At 43.7% G+C, this 22102-nt stretch overlaps 2 protein-coding genes across 2 annotated transcripts; one reads left to right on the forward strand and one right to left on the reverse strand.

Annotated features, from left to right (window-relative positions):
* The first annotated feature begins 792 nt into the window (after window positions 1-792).
* On the forward strand, window positions 793-3083 carry LOC119461544 (putative nuclease HARBI1). Its single transcript, XM_037722886.2, has 4 exons — window positions 793-1014; window positions 1087-1229; window positions 1871-2039; window positions 2382-3083. The coding sequence occupies exons 1-4, from the start codon at window positions 793-795 to the stop codon at window positions 3081-3083; spliced, it is 1236 nt and encodes a 411-aa protein (XP_037578814.1).
* Window positions 3084-3293: 210 nt separating this feature from the next.
* Window positions 3294-6523, reverse strand: LOC119462261 (uncharacterized). Its single transcript, XM_037723605.2, has 5 exons — window positions 6455-6523; window positions 4823-4891; window positions 4435-4533; window positions 4136-4246; window positions 3294-4077 (listed from the first exon to the last, which is right to left on the reverse strand). The coding sequence occupies exons 1-5, from the start codon at window positions 6519-6521 to the stop codon at window positions 3428-3430; spliced, it is 996 nt and encodes a 331-aa protein (XP_037579533.1). The 5' UTR covers window positions 6522-6523; the 3' UTR covers window positions 3294-3427.
* Window positions 6524-22102: the final 15579 nt, after the last annotated feature.

Raw genomic sequence — 22102 nt, forward strand, 5'->3', positions numbered from 1 at the left:
AAGCTTGGCCTTTAAGAGTGGAACGCGCGAGCATTAAAAACTCCTGACTGTTTCGCACGCTTGCCGGCAACTGCAGCTTATGCAACCGTAATGTTTACCAGGAAACGCTGACGGCAAATGCTATGCGCGAAGGCACCCTTTCTGGATCTTTTTATTGCGATAGCAACTATATGGACACTCCAAAGCAGATTTCTGCCGTCGGCGTCGCCGTTGCCGTCGCCGTGAGGTTCCGTATGACGTCAGTGGAGAGGAAATCGTCGCCGCGCACCGAACGCTGTATGTGCGAGTGAAAGGGCGCGAGGAACGCGCGCTTTCACGGGGAGTGAACGCACGGCGGAGAACTAACGCCCGTTCTGCGCCGTGCTCCCTTAAGGGCTGCAGAAGTAGGCGTCTCTTTCCTCCTTTACAATCACCGTGTATGTAGAGCAAACGCGCCTTCTTCCGACGCGCGAAAGGCCTTGGGGGGGGGGGGGGGGGGAGGGAAGGGAGGCGACGTTTAGCTGCGTCACCAAGTGCCTATTTATATTATGGCGAATTCCATTGGGAGAACAGGAGCACTCAAAAGCACGCTGAAAGTGCTCTTTCCAGAGGCGGCGTGTTTCAGTGGTCGAACAGGAGTGGGAGAGCCGTCATCCAGTGGTAGAACAAGAGCAGTTTCGCTGCGCCGAGAGCAGCCGGGAGCAGTCCGGACTGCTCTCGCCTGAAAAGCGGAGTACGGAGGAAGTCACGTGACTTAAACCGTCATATCCTGCTCATTTTTTTATTTTGGTTCAGCCGGCGAGCGCAGCGGTAATGGCGGCGGCAAAGCGTGTTCGCCTTGAAGTGCTTGAGACGCTGGATGAAGAGAGCTCATCTTCAGATTCGAGTTTGAGTTCCACGGACGACTCTAGTAGCGATGATGACGACTACGAAATGTATGCAGCGGCGTTTCAAGAGCTATTTTCGCTGCCGGAGCAAAGACCGAAAGTGGATTCGTACATTGCAAAAACAGTGTCTTCCTACTCCGACGAGGAGGTGAGTCATTCAGCTTCCATGGGTGCTGAGATTGTTAAAGCACCTGTTTCTTTCTCTTTTTATTTTTTCTAGTTCAAAAGAAATTTCCGCATTACACGGTCAGTGGCGGAACTCTTGGCAGCTGAATTCGCCAAGTCACCGCATTGCCCTAAAAAGAGAGATCGCGGCGGCCTTCCTCCCAAATCTCCTGAAGAACACATTCTGTCCTTTCTTTGGTGAGTTGTGTTGTGTATAGTCAACATGAACAGAAACGTGGCCGCCACGAGCGTCGGTGTGTTTGCGAATGCTGCTGTCGTTAGCTAAAAGCACTTTGACTTCTGCTTGGATGATGGGAACATTAGAGCTTGCAAAAAATGTGTTGCACCAGAAGGTACAACTTTTAGTTGTTACAATACGCACGGCATGCTGCTAACGGGGGTCAAAGGTAGAACAATGAAAATGGGATGTGAAATACGTTTTTTTTGTGTGTGCACCAGTAAACTGAAACAAGCTTGTTGCCAAATACTGGTTGCTAGGTGCAGTAGCAAAGCATGATTCTCTATTAATGTTCACAACAGTCTTGCACGCTATTGCCCATAAAACACTTGAATCAGCATTGAAAGCAGGCTATTCAGTGGCATGCATATACTTCATCTGCACTATTTTAATTTGACTACGCAAAAAAATTAAATTTGTTAATTAGCTCAGCTATAACAGTGCGATTCGTCACGCACGTCGAGCTCTTAAAGTAACCCACCTAAACAGGTTGGATTGCATAATCTGTCTTAGGCAATATTTTTCAATTTGTTCAAAATAATTAAAAAATGCTATTCCATTTCACCGTGCTATTTCTTCAAAGCATGCTTATTATTTTCAGGTATGCAGCCAACAAGGCTTGCATTAGGGATGTTGCTGGTCGCTTCGAAGTTGCAGAAAGCACCCACCACAGAATGATGAACCGGGTAACCTCATTTCTCCTCGACATTGCACCCAGTATCATCAAGTTCCCTAGTGACCTGCACAAGCTTGCTACTGATTTTGAGCAGGTGACCAAGCATTTAGTATATAATTTAGCACGCTGAATGGACGTTTGTTGCACTAAGCTTCTCTGAGCCACATTCTTTCGTTCAAGTTTATATATTTTTTACAATTTTTGTTGCATCATGCACGTGTAGTCCTGTGAACGTGTCCCTATAACAAAATGTCTACTGTTAGACAGCAGATAACTGCCTGCCTATAACGATACTCCCTACTTAATGAAACAAGATGCTCCCTCTGATAAATTTGTGCACTTCCTGGTGTTGCAAGCTTATTGAACTTTTCCATTACCTTTGGTCGTTGCGAGTGCAAGCTTCACTCAACCATGTACGTATTTTGTGGCTTTGAAGGTATCAAGATTCCCAGACACTATTGGATGCGTTGACGGCAGCTACATATCCATCAGGTGTCCAGCTGGCAAAGTACGCTCCGTGTACGTAAACAGACACCATTACCCATCTGTGACCCTTCAAGGCATATGCGACAACAAGAAGAGATTTCTTGACGTCAGCACTGGCGCCCCAAGTAAAATGCATGATTCAAGAATTTTCAGAAGGTCAAGGGTTGCTAATCTGCTGCCACAATTGTGCTCCAGTGTGTACCACATAGTAGGCGATGCAGCCTACCCTTTCAGAGAGCACCTCATGACACCTATTCGGGACTACGGAAACCTGGACTGCAGCGACAGAGCCTTCAATGCAAGGTTGTCGGGAACGAGGGTCCTAATTGAAAATGCCTTCGGAGATCTAAAGAATCGCTTCAGGCAATTGCACAGGTTGGACATGTGGACAGTGGACAACATCTCCAAGTTTATAATCTCATGCTGCGTGCTTCACAATCTCTGTATTGAACAGGGAGATTTGCCGGAGAACTTGTCACGAGACATGTCCCTCAGCCTACAAACACCAAACGACAATGACACGGGCCCTCCTGCAACTCAACAAAGCAGCGGCAGCAATGGATCCCAGCAAGATAACCTTTTACGTGCCTTGGCTGGTATCAAGAGAGCTCACTTGATGGTGAAGATGGGGCTGCGGAGACCGCAACCATGAACTGTAGGAATTCCTTGAAGAAATTACAACATTGTGAACAAAAGTACATGTATTGGAGGCTCGCAGAAAAATAAAAGCTATTCAAGTTACCACCATATCACACACAAAAAAAGGCGCTGGTCGGCCGTCCATTTACATTTGTCCAGGGTAGTGCCTTGTTTTTGTACCTAAATAGTATACAATAAAAATGCATTGAAACCAAGCAATCCAGTTGTATAGTAGACATATTTAGGACTAGCACATAACACGGAATTCAAAAGCATAAAGGGCAGGACAACTCGCAATTTTTGCATGTTGTCCCGTCGTTTCAACGTCTCTTGTACTAGTCCTGAATATGAAATATTTTATTTCTGAAGACCGAAGGCTTGACGCAAAATTTCCATTTTCTCATTGTGCATTTTGCGCCTTTCGTCAAGAAGTGCCTGTCGCTCTACTTGCCGTTGAGCTCTGCGGTTTTCTTTCTCGGCATCTCTGGCAGCTTTCCGACACTCCCGCTCTTCATTTATTGCCTTCATTTCAGAAAAAAACAATTGCATGTGTTGCAGGCGTACAGTGCTTGAACGCGGTTTTACATCAGCATTTGGCGACTGGCTTTCACTTTTCTCAATGCTCTCTGCATTTGGTGAGACAAGGCTTGGAGATTCCGGTGAGTCCTTGAAAATAACCCCTGAGGCATCTCTTTGCACTTCTGGTTCAATGCTGTCGTCAATGGTTTCTATTTTGCGAATCTCGTCGTCGAATGGCACAGGGCTCGGTGATGCTCCAGATCTGTTGTTGTTGTCTGAGGCAGCCTTGCGACGTCTGATCACAGTCTTGTAGCGGTTCTCACATTGTTCTGGTGTTTTCTTGATGCCAAGTATAGCTTCAACATCCATGGAGATTTGCTTGAAAGCCTGTTTCTTGTTTTTAAATTTCTTGAACGGGCCAATCTGTGGGAAGTACTTATAGTAGTACTCTAGCAGCAGCTTTGTCTGTCCCTCGGTCCATTCAGCAGCTGGAATGAAAATACATTTTAGACAGTGAACAGAAACACTAAACGCTGAGGCACTCACCACCACCTCCTTTCCTGATGCCCGATAGTCTCGCCTGAGCTTGCGCCTTCCCGTTATTTGGTGCTGGTGTAATGCATGACAAACTTCTTTGCAGGATTACATCTGTACCACCTGTGAGGGCGAAGGAACAGTAAATAAAGGGCTTAAAATAATAATAATGCAAAAACATCTGTGTGCTTGTGTTGCAGTGCATGTTAAAGAACCCCAGGTGGTCAAAATTAAGCTGGAACCCTCCACTATGGCGTGACTATTTTTGGCACATAAAACCCCAGGAAGAAAATAAGAAAAACAATACTTACCACCCCCAGTTGGAATGCATGATGGTCCAGCCTCCATGCACCCTCCATCACTTGCTGGTATTTGCTTATTGGCAGCCGAACTGGTACGCAGCACTGCATCTGTTTTCAAACATGATGGAAAGGTATTAATTTACTCATACGACATAAAATAGGCCCTTAAGTAAAAAGCTACTTTACGCTTAGAGACATTGTCATAAGCTTGGATATCAGAAGAATACAGCAGGTGGAAAAGGAGTTCAGTAAATTAAGTTGCATTGGTTTTTAACAGGGCTGCATGAAATGTGGCACAAATCATTAATAATTCAGAAACACTTGTGACATGTAACATTCCTTATGTGCGTCACCCCAAAGTTGCTTGAAAACAACCAGAAAAGCTTCACTGTCTCACCTGGGATGCTGGTCTCTGGTATCATCAGACTTGCTTGCTTTTGGGTAGCATAAGTGGACAGAACAGCCGCTGAAATGGGCATATACATTAGTGAGTGTTCTCGTCGCGAATTTTTTTTTCAAAAGCAGCAGCTATCGATTATGCAGCTGAAAGATACCCGAGAGTTTTACTATATCAACTTGGCAGTTAAACGCCCTTTAGTTTACAACATTCACTGTAGTCACTCGTAGCTGGCTTCGTGCGAGGTAAAGCAGCAAAAAGCAGGAGCATAGAAAATGGGTGCTTTGGCTCACACATGAAATCGGCTTGTGTTTGCACTGCGTCCCGTCTGTTTCTTTAGCCGTCTGTGTGTTTCTGCAGTACTGTGTAAATAATGCCATACCAACTAGCCCACCACTCAGTTCTTTTTGTGTGTTAGCTTTAACGTCACAGGCACCTACGCTGATACAGCTCGTATTGCAGTAAACTGCATTGGTAGAAACGGCCTTGCATTTTTTCACTATCTGTAAGGAGATGTTGGTGGCTGTTAGAGGGCATCGGCTACATCTTTTACGAATTCATAAATTAGTTTAAAAAAAACGTCATACAAAAAATGTATGGAAGACGACAGACCTTAATTTCACCACATACAACAAATATAATTTTTCTGAGAAGTTAACAAGTTTTCGAGTGTGCATGTTGACATGAGGCAGACCTTGGTGAGAAGCACAATGTACCCAACCACATATAACACTACAGGAACACGATAATGTGAGTGAATACACAAAACAGGTGTATATTAAAATGAATCATTTTGGCAAATACAGTCACCTAACAATGTTAAAATAATAAACATTTAGATATTCCAAATTCTTCAAGAAACTGCACTAATGCACATGCTGCTCTGTGTTGTACATGTGCTGACGGCCATGCACCCAATATTTCATCTAGTTATATTGCTCTTCCATCCAGAGCTTTAATATTCGCAAAAAAACATGTAAACGTGACTGTCAAAATTTTTGCAGTGTAACAGCATATGTTATTTGTCTTTTCCGGCCTCCTCACAACAGCACACAGCCCTGTCAAATTTTCCTGCCTTGTGCAAGAAGCACTTAGTATAGCGTGTATTGCTTAACGAAACAGGACCAGAGGCAAAACAAACTTGCATGCAAAAACAAACTTCTCTACAGCGCACTGCTGGTGAGGAAAACGCACACTTGCGATATGATCTGTATATCATAAATTTAATTATTTATGCGAAGTCCTGTTCCGTGTTGCAGAAGTGTAGCGTGTAATCGTTCCGTAGCCGGTTTCTAAGCATGGAGTGGTGCAAGTGCACGTAAAGCTCAAATTAAGCCACAATTGCAAATGCAGGTGAACATGGAAACGGAACAAGGCATTGGAGCAGTCTCGGAATAGCTCGCATTCGAATTTATGCTGACAGCAGCTACAAGGTGGGAACTATAATAGGTACGGCCAGCTAAATATTTCGCTGATCCACGGTGCTTCACTCGCATGCATTATACAAGTGAGTTGGGGTACCTATACACAATCGGCTATACGCGTGGCCGCTCGCGATAAAAAGCGTGGCGCGCTACATGTCGAAGGCGTGCGCATGCCAAATACGAAACAATGAAATAAAGTTCGTCTTACCTTCTGTTGAAGACGGCGACTTGCCCTGAATAATAGAAAGCATAATGCGCTGGGCTTCACAATCCATGATATCATATAATCTTTCTCGGGCGGAAACGTGGGATGCGTCGGCGTTGCACAAAAGTACTACGTAGTACGCGACCGCAAACGGTCTCAGCGTTGCGCCGTTCGCGCCCGGCAGATCACAACACAATCGCACGTGTTTTGCCGCTCTCCCGCAGAGAATGCTGGGACGTCGATTGCTTTAGTCACGTGGTACATTTCTCCTTACACGTCCCCCTCGCACCTGCTCTCCGAATGCACGGCGTATTCCAGTGGCAGGTCGAGTGTCCCTGCTCTCACTGCGCTGCCACCCGACTCCGCACTGCGCGGCGCCCTGCTCCTGTTCTCCCAATGGAATTCGCCATTAGAGTCTCCGGCAACAGTCACCAACGCCGCACGCATTTTGTGCGAACGCGGGCAAAACGCCGACGGCGTCGACAACAGTTCTGCGTGGTGCCGGTGCTGCTGCATGTCGAAGTTTATACAGCTGATAAAGCTACTATCATTACTCCGTATAGCTCTCTACAAATTTGCTATCGCAATTGATGCTTCACCTTTCAGGTGAAACTGCGACGACTTTTTTTTTCCCCGCCCGGCGGGCGCCGCCGATGACGTGGATGCGCGCAGGCGAGCGCCATCTGGATGGTGTTGCAAGGAACCGACAGGCGCGCGCCGCAATATGTGTGACAGAAATACGGCCTCTTGCGTGGGCCGATCCCGGAGGTTGTGCACAGCCGGGCCAAAGTAATTACATCATTATCACGTTTCTCAAATTTTTTAGCACTTTTAATTATTTCTGAGAAGATTTAACATAAAAGGCATGCGCTGTGGGTGTCGTTTAATGACATTTGTTTGTGGGCTGTCATCCTCCAAATTCAGAGGACCAACTTTGTAAAGAATGTAAGACGAGGTATATGAGCAACTTCAGTGATATAATGGTTTGGCAATATAACCCGCATATGCCGCATCTCTTTTAGCACGGCGTGGAATATGCATATACCTAAATATATGCGAAAATTCTCGCTCTCTCACAACACCGCCGACGCCGACACCGCACATTCTGCGACATGGGGCCCTTAACGCTATCGCGTTAACAAAGCGGACGTGTTGTGGGCTTCGGTATGGCAGAAGGCAGGGAAGAAAAGTCACTTGGCGGATTATAGTCAAAGCAGAAGCAGAGATTGACTACGATGACAGTGAAGCTCCCTTCTTGGCAGCAAAGGCAAAGCGACATTTGCGTTTGTCCCATCTCGTCTGATAATGACTCGCCTGTTTGAAAAAGAATTGTTGCGGCATGACGCTCCATTGACGGCGTCCTGGAAGTTCCAGTGTTACCAAAATTTCCAAACAGGCCTATCGAGGGGATTTTTAAAGAGACTCTTTAAAGGGGCTTTTCACTTGAGGCTTCCTTGGAAAATGTTTGTTATTTAATGGAAGGTGTGAAGCGGCCGTGATGCTGGGAACATTATACGACAAGATTTTATCGAAATGTCTCCCTACTAGCGGAGATAGAGAGTGAATAAAACGTGGTGAGCCGATGGTGCGAAGAGGCCAATAAGCTTCCCATTATCACACTCTCTCTCTTATTGCCTCGACCAGCGTATGCAAGCGAGATTTCTCCTTTCTCGCTTAATACAGCTGACAACAAACGTCAAGTTTTTCTTTTTCGCTTTCTTTTTTTTCTTTACGGTTATGCTTTGTGAGTTATCCGTTTCACGGGAATCCCGCGTTGTTGGTGTTGCTACTGGTTATTCGAGCGTTGCAGCCGACACGTGTAAGATGGTAGGCTATATATACTAGTGGCGTGTAGCCTCTGCTTTTGACAACGCTGTAGCTGTTCTGAGATCAAGGCCGCGCGTGTTTTGTTTGAACTTTCGTCCGTTTCTGAGGCGTACATTCCTTGATAATTTGCAGACACTATACGTTGCAGCATCATCTGCACACAATGTTTACTTGTTGTCTGAACGCTCAAACCTCGCGTCGGGCTCTTCGTCGCTTTATTCAATCGTGGTGCGAAGACAATGGCTACTTATCCCTGAGTTGCCGTTAATAAATCAAGGCAGCAGTATTAATGCATTTCTTGACTATTGGCAATCACGCAACAAAGTATAAGCGAGTGAATCATATTCTAGTTTAGATTAAAAGGAAGTGGAGTTTGGGAGCCCGTGTTCTGTGTAAAACATACTAATGATGGTCCATTAGAAATACACAATGCGTTCAATGGAAGAGGACTCGCAGGAGGCTTGTAGGGTGAGTTTAAACGGCAAGATCAGAAAGTTTGCAGGCATAGCATGGAGCCAGTTAGTGCATGATTGGTTTAACTCGTAATAGCTGGTAATCTTGCAGCAGGACATAATGACGATAATGACGGTTGATGTTCGCAACTTAAATCTTACATAATTTTCGCACTGTGCTTGCGCTGACGTCACAACAATGAATGTTTCAAGAGCAGGTTACAAGTCTTCCAGGTGGAAGTGTGTGGTAACAGCCATGGCACATTTGGTCGAGAATGAAATATACGAAGGCCTATGATGTGGAAAGGTGGATTTTATGTTTTACCCGATTTGGCGGCTTTAAATGTTTTAACGATGTTTCATTTTCTGCCTTTTTTCATTTCGCTAAGAACGAAGAATAAAAAGTCGAACTTTTTTTTTCACAGAAATGGGGTTTGCATAAAGTCTCTTAAATAACTAATCGTCTATTGTTATTGATGTAGAAGTTGACTACAAATTAATATGCTACGCGGGTGACAACTAGATACGTTGTCAAACATTGACGCAGAAACTTCGTGTGCACTGTGGTGCTGCAGAACCTACACTATTCCTGTCAGGCAGGAGAACGTCTCCACTATAAGCGTCAAAAGCTGGTCTGGTTTATTTTGGTATAGACGCTAAAGTTCTTTGCTCATTTTATTGTCGCTATTGCGTTTGTTATTGAAACCTACAAATAATCGCTTCAGGGAGATGAGTTTTTAGTATAATGAATGCTGCTCTTGACATAATATTCTTGCTTCTCATTATGATTCGCTCTTGTGTACTTGTGTAAGTTGTATTATTATGCTATTGCTTCGTTCTCTCAATTTTGCGCGTCATTTGTATATTTGTATTGTTTCGGTAGTGTTCAGTATGTAAACATTTGTCCTCAAATAATTTCAGTGCTATTATGGCATGGATCCAGACTAGCCTTTGGCTAACAATCCAGACAGTGCCCCTGTATTGTACACCGTGCACCGGTATTGTATCAAAGAAATGGACGTGATGAAAAAAAGAATTTGAATTTGAATTTGAATGCAGACAATCAAGTTCAAACATATTAGGGAGATCCAATATGCACGATGGTCACCAGCCAATGAGTAAAAATCATCATCATCCTCATCATCAGTCTATTTTTATGTCCACTGCAGGACGAAGGCCTCTCTCTACGATCTCCAATTACCCCAGCCTTGAGCTAGATGATTCCAATTTCCACCTGCAAATTTCCTAATTTCATCAACCCACCTAGTTTTCTGCCGTCCTCGACTGCGCTTCCCTTCTCTTGGCACTCATTCTGTAACTCTAATGGTCCACCGGTTATATACCGTACGCATTACATGGTCTGCCCGGCTCCATTTCTTTATCTTAACGTCAACTATAGAATATCCACTATGCGCGGTTGCTCTCTGAACCACACCGCTCTCTTCCTGTCTCTTAACGTTACGCATAACATTTTTCGTTCCATCGCTTTTTGTACGGTCCTTAACTTGTTCTCGAGCTTCTTTGTTAACCTCCAAGTTTCTGCCCCATATGTTAGCACCGGTTGAATGCAATGATTGTCCACTTTTCTTTTCAAAGACAGGGGTAAGCTCCCGGTCACGATTTGGGAATGCCTGCCACATGCACTCCAACCCATTTTTCTTCTTCTCTAAATTTCCTTCTCGTGATCAGGGTCCCCTGTGAGTACTCCTCGACAGACTCTAGAGGCTGAAAGGTGATTCTGAGTTCTTGTTGCCTTGCCACACTATTGTACGTTATCTTTGTCTTCTACATATTAATCTTCAACCCCACTCTTACACTTTCTCTTTTAAGGTCCTCAATTATTTTTTGTAATTCGTCCCCATTCTTGCTGAATAGGACAATGGCCTCTGCAAACCGAAGGTTGCTGAGATATTCGCCGTTGATCTTCACTCCTAAGCCTTCCCAGTCTAAGAGCTTGAATACTTCTTATAAGCATGCAGTGAATAGCATTGAAGAGATTGGGTCTCCTTGTCTGACCTCTTTCTTGATAGGTAGCTTTCTACTTCTCTTGTGGAAAAGAAAGGTAGCTACGGAAACGTAGATATTTGCCAAGATATTCCCTTATGCCTCCTGTGCTCCCTGATTGCGCAATGCCTCTATGACTGCTGATATCTCTACTGAATCAAGTGCCTTTTCATAATCCATGAAGGCCATATAGAAAGGTTGATTGTACTCTGCAGTTTTCTCGATTACCTGATTAATGACATGGATGTGATTCGTCATAGAATATGCCTTCCTGAAGCCAGCCTGTTCTCTTGGTTGACTAAAGTTAAATGTTGCCCTTATTTTATCGGAAATTGTCCTGCTGAATATTTTATACAATACTGGAAGAAAGCTAATGAGTCTATAATTCTTCAATTCTTTAGCGTCTACATTCTTATGGATTAGTATAATGTTGGCATTCTTCCAGTTATCTGGTACACTTGAAGTCATGAGGCATTGCGTATAAGATGCGGCAACTTTTTCAAGCATGATGTCTCCTCCATCTTTGATTAAATTGACTGTTATTCCATCTTCTCCTGCCGCTTTTTTCTCCTGGCGCTTTCGAGGCCGTTCTAACTTCATAGCTAGTTATACAAGTAACCTGTATACCCTGTTCATCACTACTTCAAATGAAGGTAGTGTGACTGCTGTGGCAACTATACAGGTCAGTATAGAATTCTTCCGCTGCATTTACTATTAATCGAAATTGCTGATGGTATTACCCTGCTTATCTTTCAGTACATACATCTTGCCTTGTCCTATGCCAAGATTTCTTCTCACTGATTTCATGCTGCGTCCATTTTTACGGCTTCCTCAATCTTTGAGACATTATATGACATATATGTCGTCTTATTCAGCCTATTATTTCGCTCTACCAGTTTAGATAAAAAAATATTATTTCGCCAATCTCATCATGATTGTCTTTCGCTCTTCAAATAAGTACTATAGACTCTACTACCTGCACTTGCGATGTCCTGTTCCTTTTTTATTACTTTCAATGTCATCGTGCACCAGAAGTGATCACGTTGTACATGTGTTGTGTCACAGTATGTACCTAATAACTAATTGAAACAAGCATTTTGTCACCGAAGGCGCTCCGCGAATTTTTTCCTCTATGTAATATAGAAATTGCAAATACTGCCTATCCTATTCGACACGGGACGGTACTTTTCACAAATACTCGTATTTGCCATTCGATAAAAAATGTTTGCTGTTCGAGCAACCCTGCACATTTCTGATGTTTTGGAGGATAATGTGGAGGATAATAAAAGGAAACGGGGGAAAGAGGAAGGACGCGTCGAGTCACCGCACCGCTTGTTGCACTCTTGCAGCGACAGTGCCTAAATATGCATTCTCTATGTATATGGCTGCTGTATTTGAGAGACGTAACGCTTCATTAATATTTGCATGAGAAACATTGAGCTGTGGCTCTCGTGAGCCAGAAAGCCTATTTAATTCGCCTCTTGACAATGCCTGCACATGTGCAATGCGCAAAAGTACACTACAGCATTTCGCCATAGGGCAGGATAAAGTTTACTGTGCCGAACAGTTTCGCGAACCGGTTCAGTGCTGCGGTTCAGTGCTGCAGTTAGGAAATTGGTCTCGAAATTGATCTTCTGCAACGCACTTTATTATTAAAAGCCAAGTTTGAGCTGTCGAACTGTGTTGCAGAGTGCGTAGGCTCCGTAATCATGATGAATCAACGGTTGCCTTCATATCCGTAGCCTTTAAATTGCGATTTGAAGGCTATGCAATTTATGCAATGTATAAATTGCTTCTATATAGCATGCTGAGAATAATTCTAGGCAAACACTCTCTCGCGAAGTATTCTTATTACATTCATAAGTATTATGATCATGCTATTGTGGCTTTTTTCCTTTGTTAGTTTATGATAATGAAATATTCCTTTCTTTGAGCATGGTTCACCCCGAAGATTTTATCTTGCGATCTTATATGTTTACATCGCGTTATAACATGTAATCTCTACGCTGTTTGATAACTACAGTTGCTCCTTATGTAATTGTTTTGTATGCACTGTAATACATAAGGTACACCGGACAATTCCTGCTTAGGGACCTCCTAATGTACTGCTGAAAATATATGCTGGCTAATGCAATTAGTCGTCTTTGCTTACATTAGCCACTTTCTATCTATCTATCTATCTATCTATCTATCTATCTATCTATCTATCTATCTATCTATCTATCTATCTATCTATCTATCTATCTATCTATCTGTCTATCTATCTATCTATCTATCTATCTATCTATATATCTATATATCTATCTATCTATCTATCTATCTATCTATCTATCTATCTATCTATCTATCTATCTATCTATCTTACGCCGAAACGGTGGTACAAGTTGTCTAACACTTTGGGTTTCATAATGACCAGATTCCAAAAACGTGTCTTCAGCAATGTGGTGTGTCGCTTCATTACTTGAATAGTAATAGCATTACCATTGAGAGGCATCGTGGGATGGGTTCCGCCGGACATTTTTTTACGCTATATAAATAAAAAAAACACTTGTGCTGAAATTAAATTATAATACAAGATTTCTACTGTCTTCACGAGTAAAAACAGTCGTTACACATTTTTTTGTATATACGTGTACATATTATTGTTGTGTTTGTATACATCCAACGCTACCATGATGCTAATCATCCAGACACTTCTGGTGTATTTTTTTCTGTGTTTGCCATACCTCAACAAATTTTACTGAATTCGGTACAATTTCAAGGAATAACGCTGACTCGCACTGTGAAGGTCGCACATTCACGAAGCAGCGAAATGTAAGTGCTAATTTAACTAATAAATTAAGTTCGTCCCTAAAACAACTCTTCTTTTTCAAAAGACACCTCGGTCTTGCGCATCCTGAAACCAAACTTTCAGCTTTCAAAACATTCGTTTGAGCAGTTCTCGAATATGGTAACATTGCCTGGTTCCCACACGCGAAACATAACATTAATAATCTAGAATGTCCTTCAATGAAAAGAAGGAATGTTTATTTTTAACAAATATCAAATTTCGTACTAGCTTACCAAATTACTAAAAAGGACTGGCCTCCATAGCCGTGAAAACAGAGCGAACATAGCACGAATAAAATTAATGTACCAGCTTCTTCACAACCATGTAAATATAGACACTACTAGATACAATTCTATAGCGTCAGCAAGGCCTACACGCAAAAAGCACTCTTTGACACTGACTGAATACACGCGTCATTCTAACTGCCTGAAATGTTCGTACTTTCCGACATGGGGATGGAATAATCTTGACCCACTAACTGCTCACCCATATTCGCTAAACAATTCACAACTGTACTCGTGTATGGTTTACTTGCACTGCATGACTAAGTCACAAAATTTGAATTTCTGAAGCTGTAACTTCTACTAAATATTTCCTTATTTTGTTCCATTTATTTATCCTGTGGCATTGCCATGTGTAGCATATCGTTTATTTTGTACCCCCCTGTATGTACTTGTCTAAAAGTACTGATCTTATGTTTTTGTACATACCGTGATTGTCCGATTTACGATTGTTCATATATTAATCCATAACTGTATAACTTGTGGTTGTTACAGTCATTTCTAGAATACACATAGCATAGATTTATTCTTTAGAGGTACTTGGTGTAACCCCTTTCCTGCTTTGATCTCCTTAGAGATTCATCGTATTTCTAAATAAATAAGTAAATAAATAAATAAATAAATCCCGGTAACGTGGTTTTCGTTAGTTTAGAAAATAAACGCGCAGTGACTTTGACGTGAAAATTGGCTCGAGACACCGAAAGCTTGTCGTCTGAACATAAAGTGAACGTTTTATTATTATTTTTTTTTGCATTTGCTTGTTCCTACACGGCATTTAGAGGCACCATGAAGACGCTCCTATTCGTTCCTGCTGATATCTTCCTAGTAGGTTCGATCATGTCGTCTCCGCTGAGTACACGCCGTAAAACACTCAAAGTTACAGGCCCAAACAAGTCCCGGAGCGGTCCTCATGGGATTCCCTCAGTGAAGTGCTACGCCCTTCTCACTCGCCACTACCGGTCTTTATCTCAACCTTATACTAAGCTCCAGAGAGGAGGCGTAGTTGGTCGTTCTGCGTCTCCCGCGGCCTTAGCGAAAACGTTTTTTACTCTCTGAATAACTAAATCAGGATGAAAGAAAGAGGAGCACGAATGGAATAAATGAAACCGAAAGCTGGGGTCACTGAGCCATCATCAAATGCCGCCGGCTCTGTGCGCGTGTACGAAGTGCAGACATAAAAATCTGTTGCTGAAGTCTCTCGCCGCGGTTGCTCGTTGGCAGTAGCGTTTCACTCCTAAATACGAGGGCGTGGGTTCAATCGCTTGCAGCAGTGGAGACATTCCGATGGCCTGTCAACGCTTCTTTGAACGCGTTGTAGTTTAAGAAGTTGAGGCCGTCAAACTTATACTGCAGCTCCCCACTACGGCGACTCTTATAGTGAGTCGCTTTGGGTCATTAATCCCCACAATTGAATTTATTTACATATTTGACGAAGAGGCTGTTGTTGTATGTCATGCGGGAGCATAACGAGCAAAACATTCTGCATCACAGGTGACAACGCCAATTTAGCTATCGAGCTCGAGCCGATATCTAGCCTTCTGGTGTCCCGTACGTTGCTCTGTGAATGCCAGAGTGTTACGCTACCACCATGAAATGTACCGGAATTCGAGACGACGCAATAATGAGACATATGGGGCCGGAACTTGGAGGTTAACAAAGAAGCTCGAGAACAAGTTGAGGACCGCACAAAGAGCGATGGAACGAAAAATGCTAGGCGTAACTTTAAGAGACAGGAAAAGAGCGGTGTGGATCAGAGAGAAAACTCGGATAGCCGATATTCTGATTGATATTAAAAAAAATTAAGAGCCCTTCACCTGTCGAGGAAATGGGGGTAAGCGAAGCTTGTGGCAAGACGACGCGGTCGCAGGTGTTCCGCTTCGTTTGCCCTAAACTCGGGGTCCGCGGCTCATCGCTGACGTGTCGCCTGGGCTTCGGAAACTCTCGCGCTAAAATCGACACGTCAACGATGAGCCCTTTCCCGAACGAGTTCGCAGCGCCGTTGCTCCAACGCAGCCTGTTCCTCAGCGGCAACGCACCGCCCGGGGCCTTTCCATCCGGTCGCCGAAACTGATCTGAGGAAAGGGAAGCCGGTCGGAGCGCGCGCCAACCCCTTTCCTTCTCTTTCTCTCCCCACGACACACCAAACAACCCTGATTGGTCGCGCGCGTCGCGTGATCCGGCGACGGCGTAGCTTGTCCCGCTCCTGCACGTTATTTCTTCTTTTCTTTCTTCCTTTCTTCCTTTCTTCCTTTCCTTCTTTCTTTCTTTATTTCTTGTCCCTGGCTCATACGCGCATATCCAATCCGGGCATGTGCCACACGTGACTTTTTGCGTGACTACGCCGCCACCGAAATCTGTAACGCAATACAAGCTTCGCTTGAAAAAATGGAGCTCAGCCAGGCAACGTTTTGCGTAGGGTAGATAACCGATGGACCATTAGAGTGACAGAATGGGTGCCAAGAAAAGGGAAGCGCAGTCGAGGAGGGCATAATACTAGGTGGGGTGATGAAATTAGGAAATTTGCAGGTGGAAATTGGAATCAGCTAGCGCAAGACAGGGGTAATTGGAGATCACAGGAAGAGGCCTTCATCCTGCAGTGGATATAAAAATAGGCTATGATGACGATGATAATGATGATTCGTTTACAAACATGCGAAACTTCAAATTCCGGCCGACTAGAGCTTATACAAAGCAGATGAAAAAGAGGAATGCGCATATGGTGCTATGTATGGGTCATTCTTTACACACAAAGATGTGGGCCCATGCCGGAGACAGTGCAAAGAAGCGGGAAGCGCATAGTGTTCTGCTTCTCCATGAGGCATCACATGACGACATCAGGTGACATCATCACGTGACTCTGACGTCATCGTGTGACGTCACCTTTGACGTGATGAAGCCATCAGATTACGACATCAGGTGATATCTTGATATCTTCACGTGACGATGGCGTTATTGCGTAACGTAACGCTTGACGTAATGACGTAATCACGCTACGTCATCATGAACCTATCCCGGAGACAGCGGAAAGAGGCGGGAAGCGCACAGTGTGCTGTTTCTCCAAGAGGCATCACATGACGTCCTCTGCTTACATCATCACTTGACGACGCGGTCATCGCGTGACCTCACGTGTGACGTGATGACGTCATGACATGACATCATCAGGCGATATCGTGACGCGACGATGCCGTTATCGCGTAGCGTAACGTTTGGCTTGACGATGTGATCACGCGATCTTTGTTGTGGTGACGTCATTACGCGATGTTTGAGGTGATGACGTAAATACGTTTCGTCATCATGTCAAACGTGATGTCACCACTTGGTCACATGGGCTTTGGTGCCATCCGATGTTAACGCCCGATTTTTCGCCTCATGGGCCATATAATGATATCGTATTTATAAAGAATGCCTCCCTCAGCAGTTGCACAGGCGGTTTTCCACAGCTTCTCTGGACATCCACTTTCGCAGGGCGCGATGGTGATTCATTTGGTTCTGTGCTTCCGCTACGCACTGGTCATCTGAAATGTGAGCTATGCTGAACCGAAGAGGCCAAATTTCCACATGCTTAAGGGGAAAACTCTTAGTTTAGTAAATTGATTATTCAGATGTGCAGAGAAGCACGGCAGTGTACAGGCCCAAAGGGCATCTTCACATGTTTGTTCAGGTAGTAGAGCGTTGTTGTAACATCGAGTGGCAACATTGTAAAATATCATGGCACTTCAAGTTGCGTGCTTACATGCGCCTTTTGTAGTTTGTGACTGTAATAAAGAAAAAGGGCAATGCTATAGGGCTGGCTTTCTGGACAACTGGCAACGAGCAGAGAGTTGAACTATTTAATCATGATGGCGGCTTGTCTCTGTCTTGATAACTTATCGCGATTTTGGGTTTTGTTTTTGCTCATCACTTTCTTGCGAAAACGATAAATGATGACGTGCACAAGGAGTGGTAAGTAAAATGAGTGTAAAATTTGTCTTTGCGTTTCACACTCAACACTTCACTATTGACTTTTTCTTTCGTGCTCTTCAGAAAGTTCCAAATAAATGCCTTGATAAACACTCTCGGAAACTCGTTTAAATATTCTGATCTGAATAACAGGCAGGCAATAATGAAGCGGAAGAGTAAATTGCTTGCCTTATTTGTGGTACCAAGTATTCCTTGGCACGCTATCAAATATTCCTTGGCAGCTCACGGCTAGCTCCCACGTGGTGTGCCATAAATTTCGGATATCCCAACATGCTTACAGTTATACTGAGTATATCCCCAGCGACCTATTCATAACCTTTGCCCGCAAGGGTGTGTTCTCAATGCTGTGACATGTAAAATACTTTTGGACACGTCTTCAATCATTGTTTAGGGCATTTACGCCTTATTAATCAAGAAGAACTAGAAGAGTAGCTTATTTATCACGGAAGTTCACGTGGAAATATAGGTTTTGCCGACGGCCGATTAGCTTGGTTCTACGAGGTCACCGTAGGCCTACCGAGCAGTTGAGCGCCTAAAGTGACACGCATCATGGGCGATGTAATAACGTTTCCTATTCGAAAGTCAAATTAAGGTTTACGAGTGGCCATTTTCGAAAGTGGACTAAAATGTTTGAGCATCTTTCACAGTTCAACACGCTTATTGCTGCATCTTCTTCCAACCAAAAATGCACACGCCTTGCATAGTATTGGAAGGACCTGTGCTTATAAAGGCAGTTGTCTTCTTCCAACACTCATCTGCATGGAGCTAATGAGTACTTTTGCAGCCCGCAAATAGTGAAGCAATTGGAATTATCTAAACAAAATTTAATTGGAACTTTCTCTCCAAATGTTCCGTGAGGAAGTGGACCATGCCGAATAACACATGCGTTAGGCACTTCTAGCAATGTAAATCTTGCGGAGAACTCTCCTTTACTCGTTTCTAACAAGGACTAATTTTATTCAAGGTTCCTGAATAAATGTAGCCGAATATTCGAGTAGCCCTAAGCCTTACAACGTACAACGTAGAGCTTAACACACTTGTTTCATTCGCATAGAAACTCGCTATATATTTATTATAGTAGCCACAACTACTGTTTGGTGCATAACAGAGTGTGAATGAAATATGAGAGAGCGCCAGTTATTACAGGTGTGAAAATGTTACTTGCGTTGAAAATAGAGCCGCCCAAATCATGCGGCTTTACTCTATTTTAGACGACCACGGAGTGTCCGTGCTTAAGCATTCCTCCTGAATAGCCAATCACTACCTCATTCGTGAAATGCGCTTCGCGCCCGTATAATAATATGCCCACAAGTTCAGTTCTGCGCTGCACATGACATGCACATACAATAATTGCCAAGCGGCAGCTTAAATTGCCCTGAATGTTATGCTATAAAGAGAAATGACATCAAGCGGAGTTGCGAGTGCAGAAGCCCCCTTAATAAAACTAAAGGTAGCAACATTTTTTTTTTTTTTGTTGCCTAGGCGCCGCAGCTGCCGCAAGGAGCCTGAGAGGAGGCAGGAGAGGAGGTCTGCGTGCCCCAAGTGGATGCCTACCGTCCCTTGGTATATTTCGCGCCCTTTTATCTATTTTTTTCTTCTTTACCCCGTCTCAGCGCACTCGCCACCATGACAGTTGGCCATCGAGCTGCTGCGGCGAGGAATTCACAAGGGGTTTGACATGTTTTGGCTAAGCTTAGTTGCTACCCGCGTCGTTTAAGAATTCTGGTATAAATGCGTAAACATTTCTACGCTTACCCAACGAGAAAGAATTCACGCAGAAACTCCTCAGGGATTTGTCTAAGTATGGGTAAGCATTGCGCCGCTTGCTCTTCTCCACGCAGCCTGGTGTCACTATCAATGTTGTGACACTTGATCAGGCCAGTACAAACGACAGCGCTTCAGCGACACGAACTCGTGTGGGACGGTGGCGCGAGCTGCATTGATAGCGCAAGCAAAGCAGTGCAGGTGGCGGTGCGCAGGTGCGCTGATGACGCTCCGATAATTATAAGCCGTTATCGCTCTTTCGCCTCTTATACATCCGCGTCGAACCAGTGTGAAGAGTGATCAAACGTACGCCGGCGGTGGCCGCGTATATGGCATGGCCGAGCGGACTGTATCTTGAAAGCGATCTGCGATGCGGCGTGTCTCGTGCCGTGTGCGCTGCTTGGAACGTTGAACTCCTGGGATATTTATTTTTGTGTATCAGTCGTACGCCGAACAGACAGAGCTTTAACTGTGTTTTCGGGAAAAAGCAATTATATTGCGAAACTATTCTGGGTCGTGTAAGTCTGATTGCGGGGTTAATATGATGTTCATTTTAGGATAATACAATATATCGCCTTTTTTGCTTGCCGTGTTTTTGAGTGAGAAGGAGAAATTAATTTGTTCATTTTGACCTTCTGTGTGTCACGTTGCTGAGCTTGCTTCTAGCCTTCTTCTTTCTGAGGTTTTACGTGCCAAAACCAGTTCTGATTATGAGGCACGCCGTAGTGGAGGGCTCCGGATCGATTTTGAGGGCCTAGGGTTCTTTAACGTGCACTACAACGCAAACTTCTAGCCTTCCCTTATATATTAGGTTACTGTTTTTTTTTGTTATGGTAGTAGGCATAGTATTGTCTGGCTTTCGCGTCCTTCAAACGTCTGACTTTCTCGCTGGCATTTCAGTCAGTTTGTTAGTTTAGTTTGTTAGTATTAGTCAGTTACTGCACTTAGCCTAGTAATTATCAGTGTTCGGCACCTTTAACACGGCTGGTTCACGTTCGCCAACCTCCAAGCTGCTAATAAGAAAGAAAAAAAGAAAGAAAAAGAAAAAAAAAGCTGTCAGAGTCTGCGGTTAGCTCTTACATAGTGGGCTCTAAGCCAAGTCTTGCCGCTTCATGCGTGTCTGAGAATAAACTGCGTTTTACCTTGGCAGATGGAAACTTCCGAGTACCTCCTTCTTGCCAAGAATAATCTTATCGCATTGTGATGGGCTTCAAAGCTTGCTTCTGAAGTTATTTCATTGAGGACCATGATAAGGATTACCTGAATTTACATAAATATGCAAGCAAGACTCCGTGATTGACGCAATTAGTCTGGTGCCAATTTATTCATTTTACCTCATCCACATTCGAACTGATCCATGTACTGACTCGGTTTAGCTTCCGGGACGAACACAAAACGCACGCGCACGTGTTGAAGGCATGACGTCATGCAGATGAAAGTACCTAGAAAAGTTCCACTATAGGAATGACGGTCCGCAGTTGGCCGCAAGTCCCATGTATATATACGTCACCTAACTTGTAAAGCCATCGAACATAAGGGCTTTAATTTTGATCCTAATTACGCATGGACATTAGCGGCAAGCAACCACTTAATTTCTAGAAACCCGTGAAGATGACGCGACAAAATACTGACCTCAATTGTTTTATTGGCAATAAAGCATCGGCCACACGGTTTAAATGAATTATTGGGCCCGTGGCCACGATGAGCCATGGAAAGGTACGATTTATTAGCGTTCAAAATTTATTGAATGTAGGGATATTGTTGGCCAAGAAAACGGTCAGTTTATAAGAGCATTGTATATTGTACTGTCCCTGTGTATGATATGGGATAATATCAAAATATTAAGGATCATATTCTGGGGCTTTGCGTGCCGAAGCCACGATATCATTATTATGCACGCCGTAGTGGGTGACTCCGGGCTAATTTTGCACGTGAACTCAATGCATGGTACACGGGTGTTTTTGCATTTCGCCCCCATCTCAATGCAGACGCGACGACCGGAATTTTACTCCTCGGCATCGGGCTTAGCAGTGCAATGCCAAAGCCACTACGTCACCACGGCGGGTGGATATTATTGTGATTCGCATTGTTGTTTTGAGTGCTATTTTCTAATGTCGATGTGTTCTGTGATATTTTTGTTCGCATTGTTTGTTTGAAAGTTTTTTTTTTGTAATGTCGTGTAGCTTTGTCCGCTATGTGATAACGTTGTTGTGTGTGGATCGACCGTTCTCCGTCTCTTTTGAGCTAAGCAGGACGCTGAGATGATACGGAACGAAGCAAAAAACAAAAAAGAACAAAAAAAAACAAAAAAAAAACGTGAACAAGAAAGTCGCTCATACTTTCTTTTTGTGTTCTGTGCTTTCTTCTGTGTCACTTTTTTATGCGCTCCCCTTTGCACAAATGGACGCGCCAAGTTTTAACCAACAATTACGCGTTTACTTGCTAGTTTTGCTAGAAAGCTACGCGGAAAAGTACACAGAAGTATATATATATATATAATATATATATATATATATATATATATATATATATA

Source organism: Dermacentor silvarum, chromosome 8 (genome assembly GCF_013339745.2).
Source record: "Dermacentor silvarum isolate Dsil-2018 chromosome 8, BIME_Dsil_1.4, whole genome shotgun sequence".
Taxonomy (NCBI): domain Eukaryota; kingdom Metazoa; phylum Arthropoda; class Arachnida; order Ixodida; family Ixodidae; genus Dermacentor; species Dermacentor silvarum.

What these genes read in the sequence shown, in the direction of transcription:
- LOC119461544 (XM_037722886.2), top strand. Translation starts at nt 793, where the DNA reads ATGGCGGCGGCAAAGCGTGTTCGCCTTGAAGTGCTTGAGACGCTGGAT. An exon ending in CTTCCTACTCCGACGAGGAG is followed by an intron (nt 1,015 to 1,086) that starts GTGAGTCATTCA and finishes TATTTTTTCTAG; the next exon opens with TTCAAAAGAAATTTCCGCAT. An exon ending in CACATTCTGTCCTTTCTTTG is followed by an intron (nt 1,230 to 1,870) that starts GTGAGTTGTGTT and finishes TATTATTTTCAG; the next exon opens with GTATGCAGCCAACAAGGCTT.
- LOC119462261 (XM_037723605.2), bottom strand. Translation starts at nt 6,521, where the DNA reads ATGGATTGTGAAGCCCAGCGCATTATGCTTTCTATTATTCAGGGCAAG. An exon ending in ATGCATTCCAACTGGGGGTG is followed by an intron (nt 4,247 to 4,434) that starts GTAAGTATTGTT and finishes TCGCCCTCACAG; the next exon opens with GTGGTACAGATGTAATCCTG. An exon ending in CATCAGGAAAGGAGGTGGTG is followed by an intron (nt 4,078 to 4,135) that starts GTGAGTGCCTCA and finishes TTTTCATTCCAG; the next exon opens with CTGCTGAATGGACCGAGGGA.